This window comes from Patella vulgata, chromosome 2 (assembly GCF_932274485.2).
Source record: "Patella vulgata chromosome 2, xgPatVulg1.2, whole genome shotgun sequence".
NCBI classification, from domain to species: Eukaryota; Metazoa; Mollusca; class Gastropoda; family Patellidae; genus Patella; species Patella vulgata.
Window position 1 is genome coordinate 32,495,586 of NC_065880.2, and position 18,693 is coordinate 32,514,278.

At 33.3% G+C, this 18,693-nt stretch overlaps 2 protein-coding genes across 2 annotated transcripts in view; both read left to right on the top strand.

The window, feature by feature from the left end:
* The window catches only part of LOC126811709 (intermembrane lipid transfer protein VPS13A), a 73,129-nt gene extending 56,339 nt beyond the window's left edge, over positions 1-16,790 (top strand). Inside the window, exons 42-53 of the mRNA XM_050537569.2 lie at positions 469-630; positions 1,846-1,948; positions 2,604-2,779; positions 3,379-3,507; positions 3,938-4,151; positions 9,062-9,216; positions 10,841-10,912; positions 11,439-11,480; positions 11,674-11,783; positions 12,813-12,948; positions 13,512-13,589; positions 13,990-16,790. Of these exons, the coding sequence (XP_050393526.2) occupies positions 469-630; positions 1,846-1,948; positions 2,604-2,779; positions 3,379-3,507; positions 3,938-4,151; positions 9,062-9,216; positions 10,841-10,912; positions 11,439-11,480; positions 11,674-11,783; positions 12,813-12,948; positions 13,512-13,589; positions 13,990-14,025 (1,413 nt within the window). The 3' untranslated portion in view covers positions 14,026-16,790. The remainder of the gene's footprint in view (positions 1-468; positions 631-1,845; positions 1,949-2,603; positions 2,780-3,378; positions 3,508-3,937; positions 4,152-9,061; positions 9,217-10,840; positions 10,913-11,438; positions 11,481-11,673; positions 11,784-12,812; positions 12,949-13,511; positions 13,590-13,989) is intronic.
* A 180-nt stretch (positions 16,791-16,970) lies between these two features.
* LOC126811711 (intermembrane lipid transfer protein Vps13) overlaps positions 16,971-18,693 on the top strand; it is a 29,614-nt gene continuing 27,891 nt past the window's right edge. The window contains exons 1-3 of the mRNA XM_050537571.2: positions 16,971-17,146; positions 17,686-17,766; positions 18,453-18,646. Of these exons, the coding sequence (XP_050393528.1) occupies positions 17,710-17,766; positions 18,453-18,646 (251 nt within the window). The 5' untranslated portion in view covers positions 16,971-17,146; positions 17,686-17,709. The remainder of the gene's footprint in view (positions 17,147-17,685; positions 17,767-18,452; positions 18,647-18,693) is intronic.

Consider the following 18,693-nt stretch of genomic DNA (forward strand, 5'->3'; position numbering starts at 1 on the left):
CAACATAGCAGGAGATTTGGTTGATGAGCAAGATGGCCCTATCCAATAAGTATTGTCTCCTAATTTTTGATGTATAAAGTATTTCCATTATGCGTAGTCACTGTCAATACTTGATTCAGCATTCACACTATCACATAAAAAGAATGGAAATCAAATAAATATGACCAATCAGTCAGATATTGTTTTTTTGTTAACTATCCATTTATTATCCTGTGCCAAACAGTGTTAAGGGAGGAATATTGAACTTGGTTCTGTCGTCGGTAGCTGAAGAGTATCTCCTATAAACAGTTCAATATATCTTTATGGAACTCTGTGCACACGTCAAACTATTATAGTAGTTCTGCCTGTTGCCAATTAGAAATTTCTTGGATTTAATGATTTTTGTGTTTCCATGGAAACAAATTTGACATATTTTTTAACATACAAGGGCATGAGATGTAGATGACTGAGTCTTCTTGTTTATTGTAGATTGTAGCGCCATGCTCTCTGGAGTTTTCTCAGACAATAGAGAATGATAAGGGTGAAAAGATTATGAATCTGAAAATATCGAAGATAGATGTTATTTTATCGGCTGTAACGATGCAACTTGTCTGGGATGTTTATCAGATGGTGCAATGGCCGACAGATACGGTAAGTGGGCAACCAGCTGGGGAAAAATGAAATCTGAATGTTCGTGCAAAACAGACATGTATCAAGAAATGAACCTTTCGACCACAGTTTATTTTTACCCCAATTCTAACGTGTTGTAACATGGACGGGAAAAAGTTCCTTTGTTCTTTTCGTTGAATAAGCAGATTGTTTTCCCTCTAGTAGATTGGGTGCAGCTTAACCGTGCAATAACTAGACATGTTCAATGTTATTGCACTCGTTCGCTGGTTTACACTAGTTTTAGTAGAAATCATATAGAGAAGTGGGGTTGGTTTTCTGTGCAATAACAACAAACATGTTGAGCAGGTTTCAATGTTACAAATCATTTATAGCACGCTTCATTCGTTAACAGGTTTAACATCTCGGCCTACGGCCAAAGTTGTGCTATAAATATAACTTAGCACCTATTTAATCTGTGTGGCCTGGACTTCGGTGGCTGAAACTTTAGTCCAGCATGTAGTCTACCAAATCTCTTGAAAATTTGAACACTAGAGATGGTGAGTTTTGTCAAATTGTATTCATGAAGGTTTGATTACAGTCACAAACGAATTGTCCACAAAAAACAAAGAGAGAAGAATGCTAACTGACTATTCTGTATGATACTAGTGTAACACTATTTAGTAATAACAGAAGATCAATGTAGTAAATATTGTATTTATTTACATCGGGAACAGGAACATAAATACACAGGAATGATATATAGCAAACAGGAACTTAATTACATCATTAGTATAAACAATAACATCAACACGGCAGCGGCTGAACTTGATATAGCCCATAAACTTGTCTAGATCTCTTAACCAACTTCCCTTCTAACCTTCGTATAGCTGACTGTGTGAATTATATTTAATAAAACATCATTATCAATACATGTGGGATTGATTAAATCTAAATATTTACATATATGTTGAGGACATGTAGGTATGTTGTGAACAGAATATTTATATTGTAGATCAATAACATATGGGGTTCAATAAGTTCATTGCATCTAAATATCTGTTAATATTTTATATGAGAGAATATAGTCTATCTTTGATGAAAGTTATGGAGTACTTTGTCACACTAGCACCACAGGTTAAAAGATGTTTTGAGGTTGACCTAAAGGGAGAGTATGAGTAGGAGCTCATTTCTTAGTTGTATTCTACATGTACATGTCCTACTGTGCATTATAAACAATAAGTAATTTTCTATCATTAGGTGCCAACTGTAGAACCAGAGCCGAGCAGCTCAGTACAGAACAACCTGTGGAATATTATTCCTATTGATGGCAGGAAATGGAGTGATGTTAAAAATACAAGCAGTGAGTAATATTTTAAATATCTGTATTCAGATCATTGCATTTAATTTCCTAGAAAGCCATGCTGCTACACCAGCACCATAGTATGTAATGTCCAAATCATGGCTTTCTATTGGATTTTATGTAATGTTTGGCTTATATTGGACTTTTATGATATGTTCTTGATTTGGAAGCCATATTTTATTGGTATTGCTGTGTTATGGATGGTATACATTGTTAAATTTGATCTCGCTGCCTGTTTATCCCATTTTGTGCAAATGGTGTATAAATGTATTGTGTTTTGCATTGAAAGTCTCAGAAGTCATATGAGGCATTACTGTTAACTCTTGTCAACCACAATATTTTGGAAGTTGAATCTTGGTCCAAAAATATGTGTTTAGTATTTACAGAGATATGATAAAATAAGTTTTCGCAACATTTGACAGGCGATAAAAAGTGGCTATGTTACGTCTATAACCCTTATAAACAAGCTGGGTGTCATCTTAAATATTTGCCAACATCTTTAATTTTGATGGGTCTCTTTTTAAACTGATTGAATCCAAGCTGGGAGATAGTTTACCGTTGATATTGTGATTTTATTTTCTCAATTGCAAAAATGCAATGACGTACTGTACATTCCCCTGATGAAAGGTATACTTTTAACTTGTAAAACTTGCAGTTGATTCAGATGGTCCTAAGAATGTATTTCGACCAGCAGAGAAGCCGATTGAGATGTTGAAAGTTGAAATATCAGATGTTAATGTTCTGTTTGAAGTTGAGAATTTAGATTTGCATGTCCCATTATTATGGATTAAATCATCAGTAGATGTTAAAATATGTGACTGGACTCTGAAGGTTTGTGGAACTTCTCTTTATTTCTCTTATTGAGTTAATTTAAAGTGGCCAAAATTTAAAGCCGTGGATTGTCATTAGTAAGCTGGTGACTATAATGACCAGTAGCGAAAAGTGTTAAATCATTATGGTATGACATGTTACATTGAAAATGTCTGAGAAACATTTACTATTTTTGCTAAAACTTTCAATCAAGGTTAATATATTATATCTTTTAAACTATAAGCTGCTGATCATCATTTGAAGCATTTTGGATCCCTTGCCAATTACAGTATTGTGAGAGTCAACTCTCTAAAAGGAACATCGGTCCAAAAATATCTGTTCAGTATTTACAAAGATATGATAAATGAACAAATTTAGAACATTTGACATGTGCCTCCTGTAAGAGTTGCGTAAAATCTTTTGATGGGCGTATTTTTAATCTGATTGAATCCAAGCCGAGACATTATCTACCATTGATATGATTTTGTTTTCTTACCTTTAAGTGTCCAAAAAATGCAACAAGTATCTGTAAGCAGTTGGGATTGAAAGAAGATGAGATAAAAACTGTGTAATTAATGTAATGAAAATCTGTTTATTGATGGAATTCATTTTATTTACAGCTACATTTAGAATCTGAATGTCATTTAGAGATGTTATTTTTTAATGAGAAGTTAGGTGTGTGGGAACCTCTTGTAGAACCTGTATTTGAACATGAAGGAATTTATCGACCATGGGAAGTTCTTGTCAAGGTAAAATATGATTATTTTTTTTATCATTGCAGGCGTATATATTTAAACCACAGATAGTTAATGATTCAAGTTGAGTTCTGATAGTAGTTTAGTCAAGTAGTTACGAGTTCTTGAATTACGACTAGACATGGATCTAGGAGAACCGACAACATTTTTTAAACTATTATACTTTGTTATTAGGAGTTAGATCTGTTGACTGACAATTAAATTGTGTTGAGTAATTTTGCGATGGGAAAAAACAAGCTGCTGGTGACAAATTTGTATTTCCGTTAAAAAAAAAAATTTACATTGGAATTCAATAAAGTGAAACGCCGCTGTCTGGACAAAATTTTTCTCATACCTTTCTTCATTGGTACAGAAAACCCCATTTCATTTTTCTCTAATAGTGTTTGGGTATTTTATAGTTGAAAATGTCTTACGAATCTTGCAGTTAATCAAAGCACCAAGTTTTCCAATGGCCTGTACGTACGAGGATAATGATCTGGATGTTCCAGATGGTTTACAGAATGAGGTCCAACAGATGATGCATCGATCTCGTATGAAATCGAGTAGTTCAGAAACTGACACAGATTCATCAACTGATATGACAGTAATTCGACATAAATCAATTCGTAGATTACGTAATGGCAGCAACAGAAACTATGGTATGTACATTTTGTTGAGGATTTATTTATTTCAACTTGTTGTTGTGTGATTTTCTACAAAACCAGATACTAATATTCTTTAACAAAGTGTTTGGATGGCCAAATTATCTAACTCGTGCATTGTAGATCAGAAGGCCTGTTATATATGCATATATGCATCCTGAGTTCGATTCCAGGTTTGTACAGAACAAAGAATAGGGTCGACAAACTAACCTCAAGGTTTTCTCTGATTTCCACTCTGATTGCCATTTTCTCCTCCCGCTTCTGAAAAACTCCTAAGGGCAAGCGAACTGTTGAAATAAAAATATATGAAATGACCATTGTTGAAAATAAATATTAGATCCCCATCTCTTAAGATCCCGTCTTCATTAGTCCAGGTTGGAGCAGAATAGTAGGACGTTAAACACCATTTCATTTCTATGCTTAAGAAAGAAACATTACAAGCCTGTCCACTGAGCAGCGTTTAAAAAACTGTGACTTCCAGAATGTTTATATAGTTTTGTAGTTAAGGGCCGCTACTCTACTATGTGAAATTGAAATGTGATTTAAATCAATAGGGTTCATCCTATTAAAAAGATTTCATAATTTTTTTTAAAAATTCTAAAGTTCAATGTTAATGTGTTCAATGAATTCTGGTATCTCAGGTGGTTCTACTGGTAAGTATTATATACCAGTATTTAGTTTGGTGATCCAAGGGGAAGGTTGTAGATAATATTTTTTTCGGGGCTTTCTTGCTGTCAATTCTGTAAAGTCTAGTTTTCTAATTTTTGTTTTAATTACAAGGGGAGGGAGCCAAGATGGCTCAGTGGGTAGATGATGGTTTGCTAGCCTGGAGGTCCTGTGTCCGCATGGTTCCTCCTGTCAATGGTGCAAGACAGAGGGCCTTGCAAGGGACAATGTATAGTCGTTAATTGGATCGGACAAAAAACTGAGGTCCAGTGTACGCATAAGCATGCACATAAAAGATCCCTTGTCATTTGGAATTCAATATGACCGTCATTATTAGCCCAGTCAGAGCAGAACAGTAGGATGTTAAACCCCATTTCATTTATTACAAGGAAAGTAATTATTAATAGTAATTATTCATTATTAATGTTCAAATTATTGTTTATTATGGATTGTATCAAATAATTGCACCTTATCTGGTCTAAACATATCTGGGCTCTGTGCAGACTTTACTATTATTACTACTTATTAATTTTATATTTTTTATTATATTTTTTTTTATTTGCACACCCCAAATTCTGATTCAGATTAATTATTCCATCCCTTAAACTTTATATTTTGAAAAAAAAAAAGTACTTCTAATTTACAATTTAATAAAAATTGGCAAAAGAGTTTAATTGGCTTGTTATTATTGTAATGTATTCTAATTTGGGAACCTCAACTATAGCCAGCAATTTGAACACAGTGACTTTCATTAAATAGCGCAGTGATCTGATTAAAACACAGATCCAATTTCGTTTCGTTTTTATAGTTCAAAATTTCGATTTTACTTGTGTTTACTACACTTGGATCTGGAAGCGTTGTTATTTAACTCGTGTTTTGCTTGAAATGAGGGGTCAGCCAATCAAATGGTCTGTCGAATCGAATGTTTGACCTTATTTTGCGCGGAACTGTGGGTAGACATTAGCGGCAATAGAAATCAAAACAAAGCAAAAGTAGATAACAAATACATGGTGGTCGCTAATTGGTTAATTGAATGACTGACGTAATCGGGTCAAATGTCGCTTGCTTGGTACCTGACGTCATAGAATGTGAACTCCCACTATAACTTGTTAGATCTACATGTAGTGTAGGGCATCGAAAGTATAAAAAACGAAACGAAATATAGATCTATATTTTAATTAGATTGATATAGCAGTTGCTAGCTGTGAAATAATGTGTAGCAACAATTGCGGTAACCAGGGCTTCTACATTTAAACATCAGATGTATGATTAATTAAGTAACATAATTAAATCATCATTATTCATCAACTATTAGAAGTATGATTAAGTTACATAATTAAATCATCATTATTCCATAACTACAAGTATCAGGCCCCATGTTCACAAAGCATTCTCAGACTTAAGTTAAGAATTTACTCAACTTTCAATCACTGTTTATGAGAAATATCTTTGATCCAGAAACACAACACTTTGCACATAGTTTCTTATTAATGTATTTGATACATTAAAACAACAAAAGTTTTAAATAGGGCTATATATGTAGTTAGAATAAAACAAACAATTTTGAGTAAATTCTTAACTTAAGCCTGAGAATGCTTTGTGAACTTGGGGCCAGATATAGTTAAATCATCATTATTCATCAAATACATGTATCAGATGTATGATTAAGTAACATAATTAAAGCATAATTATTCATCATCTATCAAATGTGTAACATAATAACAGTCCTTACTATGAAAGGAATATATCTGTAACTTATAATTTTAGTATTGACTATGGCACTGGTTCACTAGCTAGGAGGTCTGCGCTTCATCCCAGTGTTGGTTGAGGAAGTTACTCTTGATTTTCCGACCTGGATTCCCCTTGTCGATTGAGCAGGAACAATGACTGATGTATTTGATGGAGAGTGGGCAAAAAAGGCAGCTGCAAAATTGCCTTCAAAGCACACTTGTTGATACAGAAAAGTGGCTTATTAAATTCCATTTGATAATACATGTACTTAGGAGATCCAAACCTCTGCGCCACTCATCAAATAAATAAATGTTAAAGCGAAAACTGTTTGGTAAATTTTGTGTCATTTCTTTCAGATTCTTTGAATAAGCATAATTCTATCCAGGGTGAATCAGACTCAGAACCAGAGGGATTTATCCATAATATTACTAACAAACTTGGCAGTATTTTCTCCACTGACAGTAGTGACGCTGATGTCAGTGAATTGGAGGATAATGATGACATATTTGACTCGTCACTTGATAAGCCTGTATTTATGACATCACGGGGTCCAATAACTGCTTCCGCTGGTTTGGGAATTTTCTAAAATCTGAATGTTGTCTGGTGTTGTATTTTTTTTTAGAATGTATTTTGGTGTCAAAGGTTATAATTATAGATTGTAGTAATAGTAATTTTCACTGTTTATTAGAACTTTATAAGATTACAACTGGTGTGGTTTCAATTCCTTGGTTGTGCGTGACAAGTAGTAGGGTCGCCTGTCCAATCTCGTGGGTTTTGTCTGGGTCCTCCAGTTTCCTCCTACTGCTAAACACCCTACGCGCAAGCAAATTATTGAAATAAAATTGAATATATGTTAGTCCAGAAATGACCTAGTTTGTGTCGAGTGGAGGTTAAACCCCATTTCTCTCTCTCTCTCTGTTTTATAAGATTAATTTTGTATTACACATTTGGTTTGGTATATTTATGAACAGTCAGGGCAATAAATTGATGTGAATCTTGGAATATTTTTTACATGACTGCTCTCACTAAATATTGCTAAATTTTAAAAAAAATAATAACAAAATTTCACCTCCACATTTTAGATTTTGATTTCTAAAGAATGAATCTTCAGCATAAGTTATCATTAAACATGTGTTGTTTCACTTAAATTTAAATGAGTGTAGATTTAACAGAATTGTCTAGGACATATCTCAGTTAATAAAATTGGTTAATTCTGCGTGAAAAACTCAATCCAAATTCTAATGCTCTATGATATGTATTCAATGAAATACCAACTTTTTGTTTCCACATAGGGTTGGCGATAAATACTCAAATTCTTCACCGTGTAAGTGCTTGGATAACCTGGACGTTATTCTTGCCAAAGTTATAATGGTTACTGAACGTCAGGATTATATGTCACTTATACAATAAAACAGTGAAAGAAAACATAGACCTCATTTCAGAATGATTCAATATTTTGATTTGAAACTTTCACACATGGTAATTGTGCTATTTTTTCTGGATATTTTGGTGTTTGTGCGCTTTTCTGTGAAATCGAGTACAACCCTTTAAGGGACATAATAGTTTACTAATACGGAATATTATGGGATTTAGGATGTTAATCTGAATTTTAGAGAGGAATAAAAAGTGAATTCTAGAACACTATTTCAACAGTTGGAGGAAATTTCTCTACTTTCAGTATTTATTTTTATTAAATAAATAATTTTATTGAAAAAAACCAAGATTTTTTCTTAAATAATGTTTTTATCAAACCAGAATTTTTGATTAAATTATAATATTTTTGGCCAAACCAGTATTTTTTTTATTAAATAATAATTTTTATTAAATGATGTTTTTGATCAATCAAGTATTTTTTTATTAAATAATATTTTTCACCAAACCAGTATTTTTTATTAAATAATAGTTTTGATCACTGCTCACTCCAAAGATATTTTCTGCTTATATGAAAGTGCTTCTTATGGTTTTTACACAGCACCCATTGTTTATTATTAGCTTCAACACAATATTTAAACATTTTCATTTATTTGGGCGAATTTTTCCAGCTCCCTGTATTTACTTTGCTTCTGTCATATAAAAAGGGAAAAAGAAACAAAAAATATTTCTCACAAACAATAAAAGAAAAAAAAGCTTGACTATTTAAACCAAGTTTTTTTATTTTTAAAAATATCCCCCCCACCTTTTCCAGAAATGACAACTTTTTTGTCTGGTACTTTTGATGTTTTGAAAAAATATTTTGTTAAGCATGGTATATGTGTCGTAAAATTGCACAATTTGACAAAAAAAAGTGATTTGTCTACTTTCAAGACTCATGCCTTCTGAAACTGAAAAGAAAAACTTACACACTATTCCAAATGCATGTCAACATTTGTAAATATGGATATAGCTTACTTGATTTTTTATTTAAAAAATATAATCATAATGGCTGGAATACCATTGTCAAAATATTTAAAGAATTTTCTGTGAATTACTTTTGATTGTTTGGACAGATGTATGTGATGATATTATTTCAGATGTAAATAATTATGATACTGTTGATGGTATAAATGGTGATGATGATGATCTAGATAAATCCATGCTTTGTACATATATTATAATGGACTCACAAGATACTCTACAACTAAATGTTACCAATAATGCTATCGGAGTTATTAGTGATGTCATAGAGGTATGATTTATAAACATTCGGCTAACTGGGTTATTTATTTAGAGTTACACACCTTGGGATGTTATTTCCTTTGATCTCCATGCATGTTATGAAACGTATCAACCTGTTGTGACGTCATCAGAGGGTGATATCTGATATCAATCTCTGATGACGTCACAACAGGTTTATATCACTCTGCAATGAAAAAGGACACAAATTTTTTCTTTTAACATTTTTTTCACTTTTTTGTACAATGTTTGTCAAACGTTTCGGACGACGAAACTTTGCTAGGCCCATGTTACTTAGTTTTTTCGTCTGATTTTCAAGAAATTGTCTAAAACTCTTAAATTCTGGATTGTGTAGTGTATCCACATCAGTTTTATTCGTAATCCATAAAAGTGAAACTATTCCCATAACTAAATACGGGTAACAAATTCACCATTTTATTTTGCTTACTTCTAAGACAAATCTAGACATCAAAAAAATAAGATCTGATATACATATCTTCCAGCACACACAGGATTTTCCGCTCACTATCGTGTTTATTGTTCCGCCACACTGACCAACTGTTAAACAAGTTCACAGCCCACTAATTTCTGCATAAAGTATTTATGGGCATGGCATTGTTGGCAGATTAACTGACGTCTTTTTGTCACTCGACATTGAAAAGCATTATCATTTTTATCTTCCTCACAATCTGAAATATTTGAGTACATTAAATCCTTGTTGAATATTTTCTGCATAAATTCTGCACTTTGATTATCTTAAAATAATTCTTTGTCAGAATCTGCGGTTTTTTTAACCATATTTGCTCGGATCAGTTCGTTGTCCGAATCATTTGACGACATTGTACAAAATGAATGCCAGTGGTTACTTAAATGTAATGCACATACAACTTACTTTGTGTTTTCTTAATTTTGTCATATCTGTCGCAGGACCCATTGTCTTATAGGCGAAATCAATTAGGATAGATTTAACAATGATGTCGATATATAAGACAAATATTACCCTAATACCCCCGGTCAATATGTAAAATACCCCACGGCCTTCAGCCTTAGGTTATCTCATATATCAACCCTCTATGAGGGTAATATTTTATCTCAAAAAAATGATAAATTCATGTTTTAAATCATGAGTAGTCGCAATAGCTCAGTGAGTAAGGTACTATGTCACTCACCACTGGTTGGATGAGAAACGATTGTACAGCATGGTTTCCCGCTGTTAGTAGTGGTGCATGCATGATGCTGGGTATCCCAAGAAACAGTGTGAAGTCATTCGAAGGGGACAAAAAAATAAGATCCTGTTTACAGGTTGGCATGTGCATAAAATAACACTTGGCAGATGGAATGTGACAAAGAGTAGACAGAAACATCACTGTCCAGGGACATTTACCTAATAGATTGAATGGTTGATGCAGGAAAGTTAGGATGTTAAACCCCATTTCATTTCTAAATCATGAATCACTTTGTGCACTACTATCCATCAAATTTTCAGATATTTCCATACACTAAAATGAGCACAAATGACTGTCTAATATTTCACATTTGAATTTGGCCAATATTAGAATGTTTGATGAACTGGGTTTTTTTTTTTCAGAAGTACTTTTATAGTATAAATATTTTTAATTGTTATTTATATTTTGTAGGCTTTAACAAAACCCAATTCTTCATCACTTGCCTCAGTTCGACATTTACCAGCATTCCAAATAGATAATAAGGTAGGTTTTGTTATTCCCCTTCATGTAATTTTAATTTCCTTTGTCTGGCAGAATCACAAAAATGCAGCGATCACTGTCCTTTCTCTTTACTCTCATTGTACACCATAGAAATAGAAATTACCATATTTTTGTCACCAATTGACAAAAGTATTCTGCTGACGAGATATTGAAGCACACTTCATTCCATTCCATTCCAGAAATAAGGAAATGACTTATTTGTTGCATTTCAAACTCCATCCTTATCTTATTCATGTCTGCACCTTTTTGATTGGATATACCCCATTCGTCCTTCTGTCCCTGTTGTCTTTATGAAAGATATATATCTCCTTATATAAAACGTTCAAGATATCATTATGGAACTTTGTACACACCTCAATCTATTATAGTAGTTGTGTCTTAAACAAATCTCACTTAGTTTTTGGTAATTGCACATTCTTTTTGTTTTCTACTCTGTCGTCAAAGTTTATTATTGTCAAAGTGTATTATTGTTATTATTGTAACATTATAATGGTAATTACTTTTACAGTTGGGAGTTCATTGTTTTGTGACACTACATCCAGAACTAAAGGTGAGTTTATAATTTTATCTTCCAGTTTCTTCACTATGTGATTTCATGACCGAGTTAATATGTGGTTATTCAATTTTCAGATTAATGTTATTTTTAAAGTTTGTTTTCCAGTTTACAAGTGCTTGTGATTCAAACCTGTGGACTTTAGAATGATATTGCTAATAATAAATAATATATTGACTGTTTTTACCAGGTACATGAAGACATGTGGGATAAAGTAACAGTATTTAGAGGTGGTGTAGGAAAAGATAATAGACAACCTGTTCCTGAAGCTGATACTGATCTAACTTGTGATGACGCAGAGTAAGGAGTCTCCATTATACAAAATCATACTGATTACTATCAGATGTCTGTTCTTTTTTGTTATATTTGACCTGTGACTGCAAAATGAGTCGGAAGACGTACATCATTGATTTACAATATGAATAAAAATGTTTTAAGTTGGCCAAAAATATCTTTTTATGTTTAGTTAGTTTTAATAACTTGAGCTTTTAGCTTTCAAGTTATATCATTATTAAAAATGATATTTTTTAGCCAATTTTGACATTTTTGTTCATATCGAAAAATAAAAACCTTGCTTGTGACTGATGTTCTACTTTTAACATGAACCCTTTGACCAATCAGTTTATCTATAATTCTGCGGGGGCCATGTTATCAAAGGGGATTGTGTCAAATAGACTAAAATTGTGGCCTTCCATATATACTAGGACGTTAAACCCCATTTCATTTCATTTCAGTAATGATAGAAAGTTTCGAAGGGCTTGTGATTCAGTTCAGTAAAATAAAAATGTCTAAATAAATGTCTTAAATGACATTGGTAAGGATGGCCATTTAAAAAGCTTCAGTGTTGAAATATTATTCGTTTCGTATGATACATTTACAGTGTTGAAATATTACTCTTTACACATTTGATACATTTACAGTGTTGAAATATTACTCTTTACACATGTGATATATTTACAGTGTTGAAATATTTCTACTCACATGTGGATACATTTACAGTGTTGAAATATTACTCCTTACATGTGATACATTTACAGTGTTGAAATATTACTCCTTACATGTTATATATTTACAGTGTTGAAAAATTACTCCTTTAGTCCTTATATGTGATATATTTACAGTGTTGAAAAATTACACTTTAAACATGTGATATATTTTACAGTGTTGAAATATTGGTACTTGCATGTACATGTGATATAATTACATTGGTAAAAAAATGGCTTCTTATATTTACTTGCATGTACATGTGATATAATTACATTGGTAAAAAAATGGCTTCTTATATATACATTGTTGAAATAATAATCCTTACATATGATATATTTACAGTGAAACAGATGGTTTGGTTGGTAGTGCTCTAGCTAGTATGGGACATAATCTGATTAGTGCTGGGGCATTTGTGTTTGATGATGATGATGATTATTTGTCAGGTGAAAATGTGGATCAGCAACGTTTGAGATTACAGGTGTGTGTTATTCTTAAAATTATAGATGCTTATCTAAAATCCCACATAGTTAAATACATGACACAATATATGAAGTTACTTGGAAGATTTATTTGGCGACGTTTCAACGACCGTTCGCATCTTTAGTTTGTAGATCCTTAAAAATTGATCTATTAAAATGGTCCAGTTCTGTTTACAATGAATTTGGGGTCTACTGCAGATGATATGTTGGATATAGTAAACATAAGTCAGTGCCACCTATGAGTTTTGATGACTCTTTTGATGGTTGCTCTTTTTAATCTGATTGTCTACTGTGGATATTTTGATTTGATTTCTTAATTAAATGTTAATTTTATTACATTTTACATGGATTTTATTGTGGAAACTTTTACAATTTAAGGGGTTAATTATAACCTGGTCGATTAAAGCATTGTGATGCCTTAAACAAACAGACACTGGCATAAAGTCTAGGTTGACAGAAGAAAAATTTGATATAAATCTAATAACTTTACATACATTACAGTAGATGACGATGAATCCCACTGGTTCACCTAGTTTTACAGGGAAATTGTTTTTGCTTTCAGGTGGAGGGATTTGAACCATTACCTACCTTACTACACAAGAGAGCTTGTCGTAAATTGTTTCCCCTTACTCCTAGGAAGGTAAATAGAAATGTATATATCTTTAAATCTGATAAACTAAAATCAAAACAGCAACAATTTAAGAATTATGCAAATATCTTAATTACACATCAGCTGTAAGAAATAATTGATGTGTGATACCAATATATCCTCTGAAGAAATGTGTCAGGAGAGTAAATATTTTAGATTTAAACTATTTGACAATTGTCTTTAAGCTGTTACCCTTCATTTGTTTCAAAACATTGGCTCAATGAATTACTACTTTAACATAAATATAGAGTTATGTTATGCACCAAATGACTCAGTATATTCCAAAATCTACTAATGTGAAGATATGTTATAATATGTACATTAGCAGCACAAGTCAATTATATAAATATATATATTTATCGATATTATTTTGTTATTAAACTTCTGTCAGACTGAGGAGATGATTGAAATGGAGGTAAAGCAATAAATGTTTCTGTGTGTCACTTTGCATGTGTTTTGTCAGTCTATATTTCATGTAGTCTATATTTCATGACAAAAGAGTATCAGGTGAAATAACTGACATTCCTATGACAAATAGTATCAGGTGAAGTAACTGACATTCCCATTACAAATAGTATCAGGTGAAATAACTGACATTCCCATTACAAATAGTATCAGGTGAAATAACTGACATTCCCATTTCTAGGGGAGGTTGGGTGGCTGAATGGTTAGCATGTGCGCGCTTTATCATAAAGTGTGTCATTGAGTCAACTGGCGTGGTTTCCATTCCCCGGTTGTACGTGACAAGGAGTAGGGTTGCCTGTCCAACCTCGTGGGTTTTCTCAGGCTCCTCCGGTTTCCTCCCACTGCTAAAGACCCCTACGCGCAAGCGAAATTATGGAAATAAAATTGAACCATATTTTAGTCTCGAAATGACCTTGTTTGTTCGGGTGAACGTTAAACTCTCTCTCTCTCTCTCTCTCTCCCATGACAAGAAATGAAATGGGGTTTAAAGTCTACCATTCTGCTCCCATTGGGCTCTGCATACATTGTGCTTTTAGGGGAATTTTGTCTGGGCAAAGGCACTATGGCCTACTCCTATATCTAATTACAACTGCCATGAGATCTTTTACGTGCAGGCCAATGTATACATGGGTTCTCTGTTTTTGGTACCATCCGAACGACTAGACAGCTGTCCTTATCAGGCATTCCATCCTTCACCACTGACATTGGGATTCCACGCCGGAAAATCACAATGAACTTTCTCAGCCTCCCATGACAATGGTGGATATGTCAATAGTATGCCAACGCACCACTACTATATGATAATGCCTGAATCAGCCTATGGTTAAATACAGAAAGAGTAGTGTTAGTTATGACAACCATGCAGTTTCCTATTTAGATATTACATACCTGCTATTGCTAGTTTGGTTTTAATATAAAAACATCCATGTTAGAAGTCCTCATAAATTGTGCATGCTCTAGTGTAGAAGATCAACTGTTTATACCATAGACTGGTGCCTATTACAGTGTAAATGTAAGGGAAATGAGTGATATGGAAATTAAAATCAACCTGTTTCACATACAGTTTCACTCTTAAGGTTTTAAATGTAGAAAGTCATGTGTATATTAGTATGTTATTTGTATATCTTGTGACTTGTATGCTATGTTGTGTGTATATTTCGTATGCTATGTGTATATTTAGTATGCTGTGTGTATTTTCTCTTAATGTATATTCTGTCTGTGACTAATGATAGAGGATGTGTTTCTTTATTGGTTGTAAAATATTTATGTAACATTCCATCATTTATACTTTGCATGGTTCTTTCCTTCAACTGTTCCTTAAAAGAGACCTGGAGACAGACATAATCCCTTCCTTCAACTCATTTTTTCAGGAAGGCCTGGCATCTTGCATAATTGCTTCCTTCACTTGTTTATCAGTCCGGAGTCCGGCGTAATTAGATTTTAGTGTGTTGTTAATTTTTTTATTACCAATATGCAACAACCCTTGTTAACTGATCAAACAACTTAGCTGCTGTGGACGTATGTTTCGTTGCCTGGCATCCTATCTTTTAACAAGAAAGCCAGGAAACATATACATATTCATATCCTTCAAATTTTGCCTTCAAGAAACTCTGTAAACCAGTGTCTTGATCATTCTAGGCTATTTTGACATGACTTCAATAGTCTGATCAAAATAGTGAATATGTAAATGTTAACTGGCTGTCTGACTATTCACATATACATTTCACACAACAAATTATGGGATATTTTTCAGTCCACTGTTTAATAATGCATTCTGTATATTTTAAATATATATGGGGAAAGCCGTTTTTTCCTTTTAAGACTTACTTCCCCACTTGTACGTATTAAGGAGTGGGGTTGCCTGTCCAACCTCATGCGTTTTCTCCGGGTCCTCCGATCTAGTCCTACTGCTAAAGATCCCTTTGCACAATCAAATTATAGTCATAAACTTGAGCCGTGTGTGAGTCCTGAAATTGTCTAGTTTGTGGATGTTAAACCACATTTCTCTCTCTCTCTTAAAGATACTTTCCCTTGTAGTATAAACTGTGTAATTTGATTATATATTTGGACTAAAAACATATTCAAACTAATTAATCAATCAAAAATTTGTTTCAAATCCCTCTCAAAATTTTGTTTTTGCTGGGAGATACCTCAAGCTATAAATAAACTGTTGTTAGATGTCATGTCTGTCACCTCAATTCATTTTGGGAGGGTCCATTTTTCAGAATGTACTTTTCATTTCTTACTGCCCATTTATCATACATATTGAGGACTTAGTAAATTCTTAGTTATTTTCTGTGAACTTCTTTTTCTGCCGTTTAATTGCAGAGTCTTTTGTCTGTTAACATCCATGAATGTTCTCAAAACTGCCTACCATTTGATCAAGAAATAACAACCGATCCCTCGGTCAAGCTAGCACACAATAAGCTGGCAGACAACAGTCAGGTTGCCAGTTAGTGATACCCTGATATTTTTACCCAGTGTTGCCCATGGGTGGTTTTCGGGTAATCCAGTATTTTTCTAGTAAGATTGGGTGTCTATATACTTTCCATATTTACCAAAATTGCCATAATTTTATTGAAAATAACCACCCGATAAATACTTTTGGGACAATGTATCTTTAAGACTTACTACAACTCAATATTGGACACCAAAACTAGGACTAATTTGTTCAGAATCATTTTGGAGGTTGAACTGAAGACAATTTAGGCTGGAATGATCAAGACCAGTTCATGCTATTTTTAGGCGAATGTCATTTGTTCTTCAGTTGATATTATAGAATTGATAATCATTTTACAGAATGATTTCTTTTGTATTTGAGTATATCATATAGGAAATATATTCTATTTGGATAAATGTGTTGTACAATTTCATTCTGTTTATTTACCCCCCTGGAACCGGTCAACCGATATGTGGTCTAGCGGTCACCTTGCCAATGGCATGTATATACAGAATGATTGTAAGTGGTTTAGGGGTTATATATACATGGAATACAATTGTCTGATATATATATTACTCTTCCTGGCAGAAAATCGGAGTAATACTAACAGAAAGTTGAGGAGTTGCACAGCCTGTATATTGGGGTAATTGTATATTTACAATTAAGTGCATGAAAAAAATTATTCTGAAACATTATTAAATTATTACTTGAACATTACGTCAGGTGTATTTTAATACTTTAATACATACTCTATTAAATATATTATAATATAATCTTTATTCATTTTATGTTAACTTAGTTCATGTATTTTGTGCACCTTATTCACAATACTGTTATTATTGTGTTTTGGAGGAGTGATTTTCCAAAACTGGACAGATAAATCATGTTTGCAACCAACTGTGGATGATGCAACCATAATTTGTAAAATATTTAACATTCTATCCTGGCAATAACCAACATAACAAGTACGAGCGTGCAATGGACCAGGAACTGACCATGATGTTTGAGAATATAGTACATAGAGTTCCCTCTCTTTTGGGTATATACAGGTATTGTTTTCTGCATCTATCACTCCGTAAAGAAAAGCTTTCTTTAATGAAGGCTGACACGGTTATGACATCATAAGGTCCATGGTATCGGAGATTAAACTATAAATTGTATGATAATTGTTATATTTTTCAGAATGGTATAAGATATTGTACTATAATGAATGTAGATATGACACATGGTCGTAAAGTTATCAGTTACCTCTCACCACTCAAGGTTGGTATTAAACAATAATATAATTTCGATATTATAATGCAGTACATGTTCATTTAGGAGCGGGGGGATTGGATGGCTGAATGGTTAGCGTGTGCGCGTATCATAAGGTCTGTCATTGAGTGGTTAAGATTCCACGGTTGTGCATGACAAGGAGCAGGGTCGCCTGTGTCCAACCTCGTGGGTTTTTTCCAGGTCCTCTGGTTTCCTCCATATGTTAAAGACCCCTACGCGCAAGGGAATTATTGAAATAAAATTGAACCATAATTTAGTCCCGCAATGAACTAGTTTGTGTCGAACGAACGATAAACCTCATTTCTCCGTTGGGGTACTCGATTGAACGTTCCGGAATTAAATTCTCTCAATCACAAAAATAGTGACAATCGAGTGAAAAGGTGGATTTCGAACTACAACACATGCGTCGACTGAATAAGTAAATATCTCAACCAACCATGCAGCCGAAACATATTCGTTGTGTTTAATTACGTCACGATTCTACTCACACCACCTCCGTTGTCGGGACTGACAGAACTGTGACAGAACTGAATTCCGCGTTACTTGATTGCAATTCTGTCAATTCGTGACGTTCTGGACTGTGAATCGAGCATCCCCTCTCTCTCATTTAGGGTAGGTAATCCATATTGTTGATGTATAGATTATGAATAATACTTGTTATAATTATTTACCAGGTACAGAATTACCTGACAATATCAGTTGATATTTCGTGTAAAACAGAAGATTTGAAACAATGGACATTAACAAGTGATCTAGCAAAGACTGGAGAATATACAAAACTAGCAACAATAGAGCCAGATGATGTTTATTATCTCCCTTTGTTTGTAGCCTACAACTGTCCAGTCTTTGTTACACCATCAGATCTAGGGTATGTTTGTGGTGTTATATGTTATTTAAATGTGAGAAGGGGTCTGA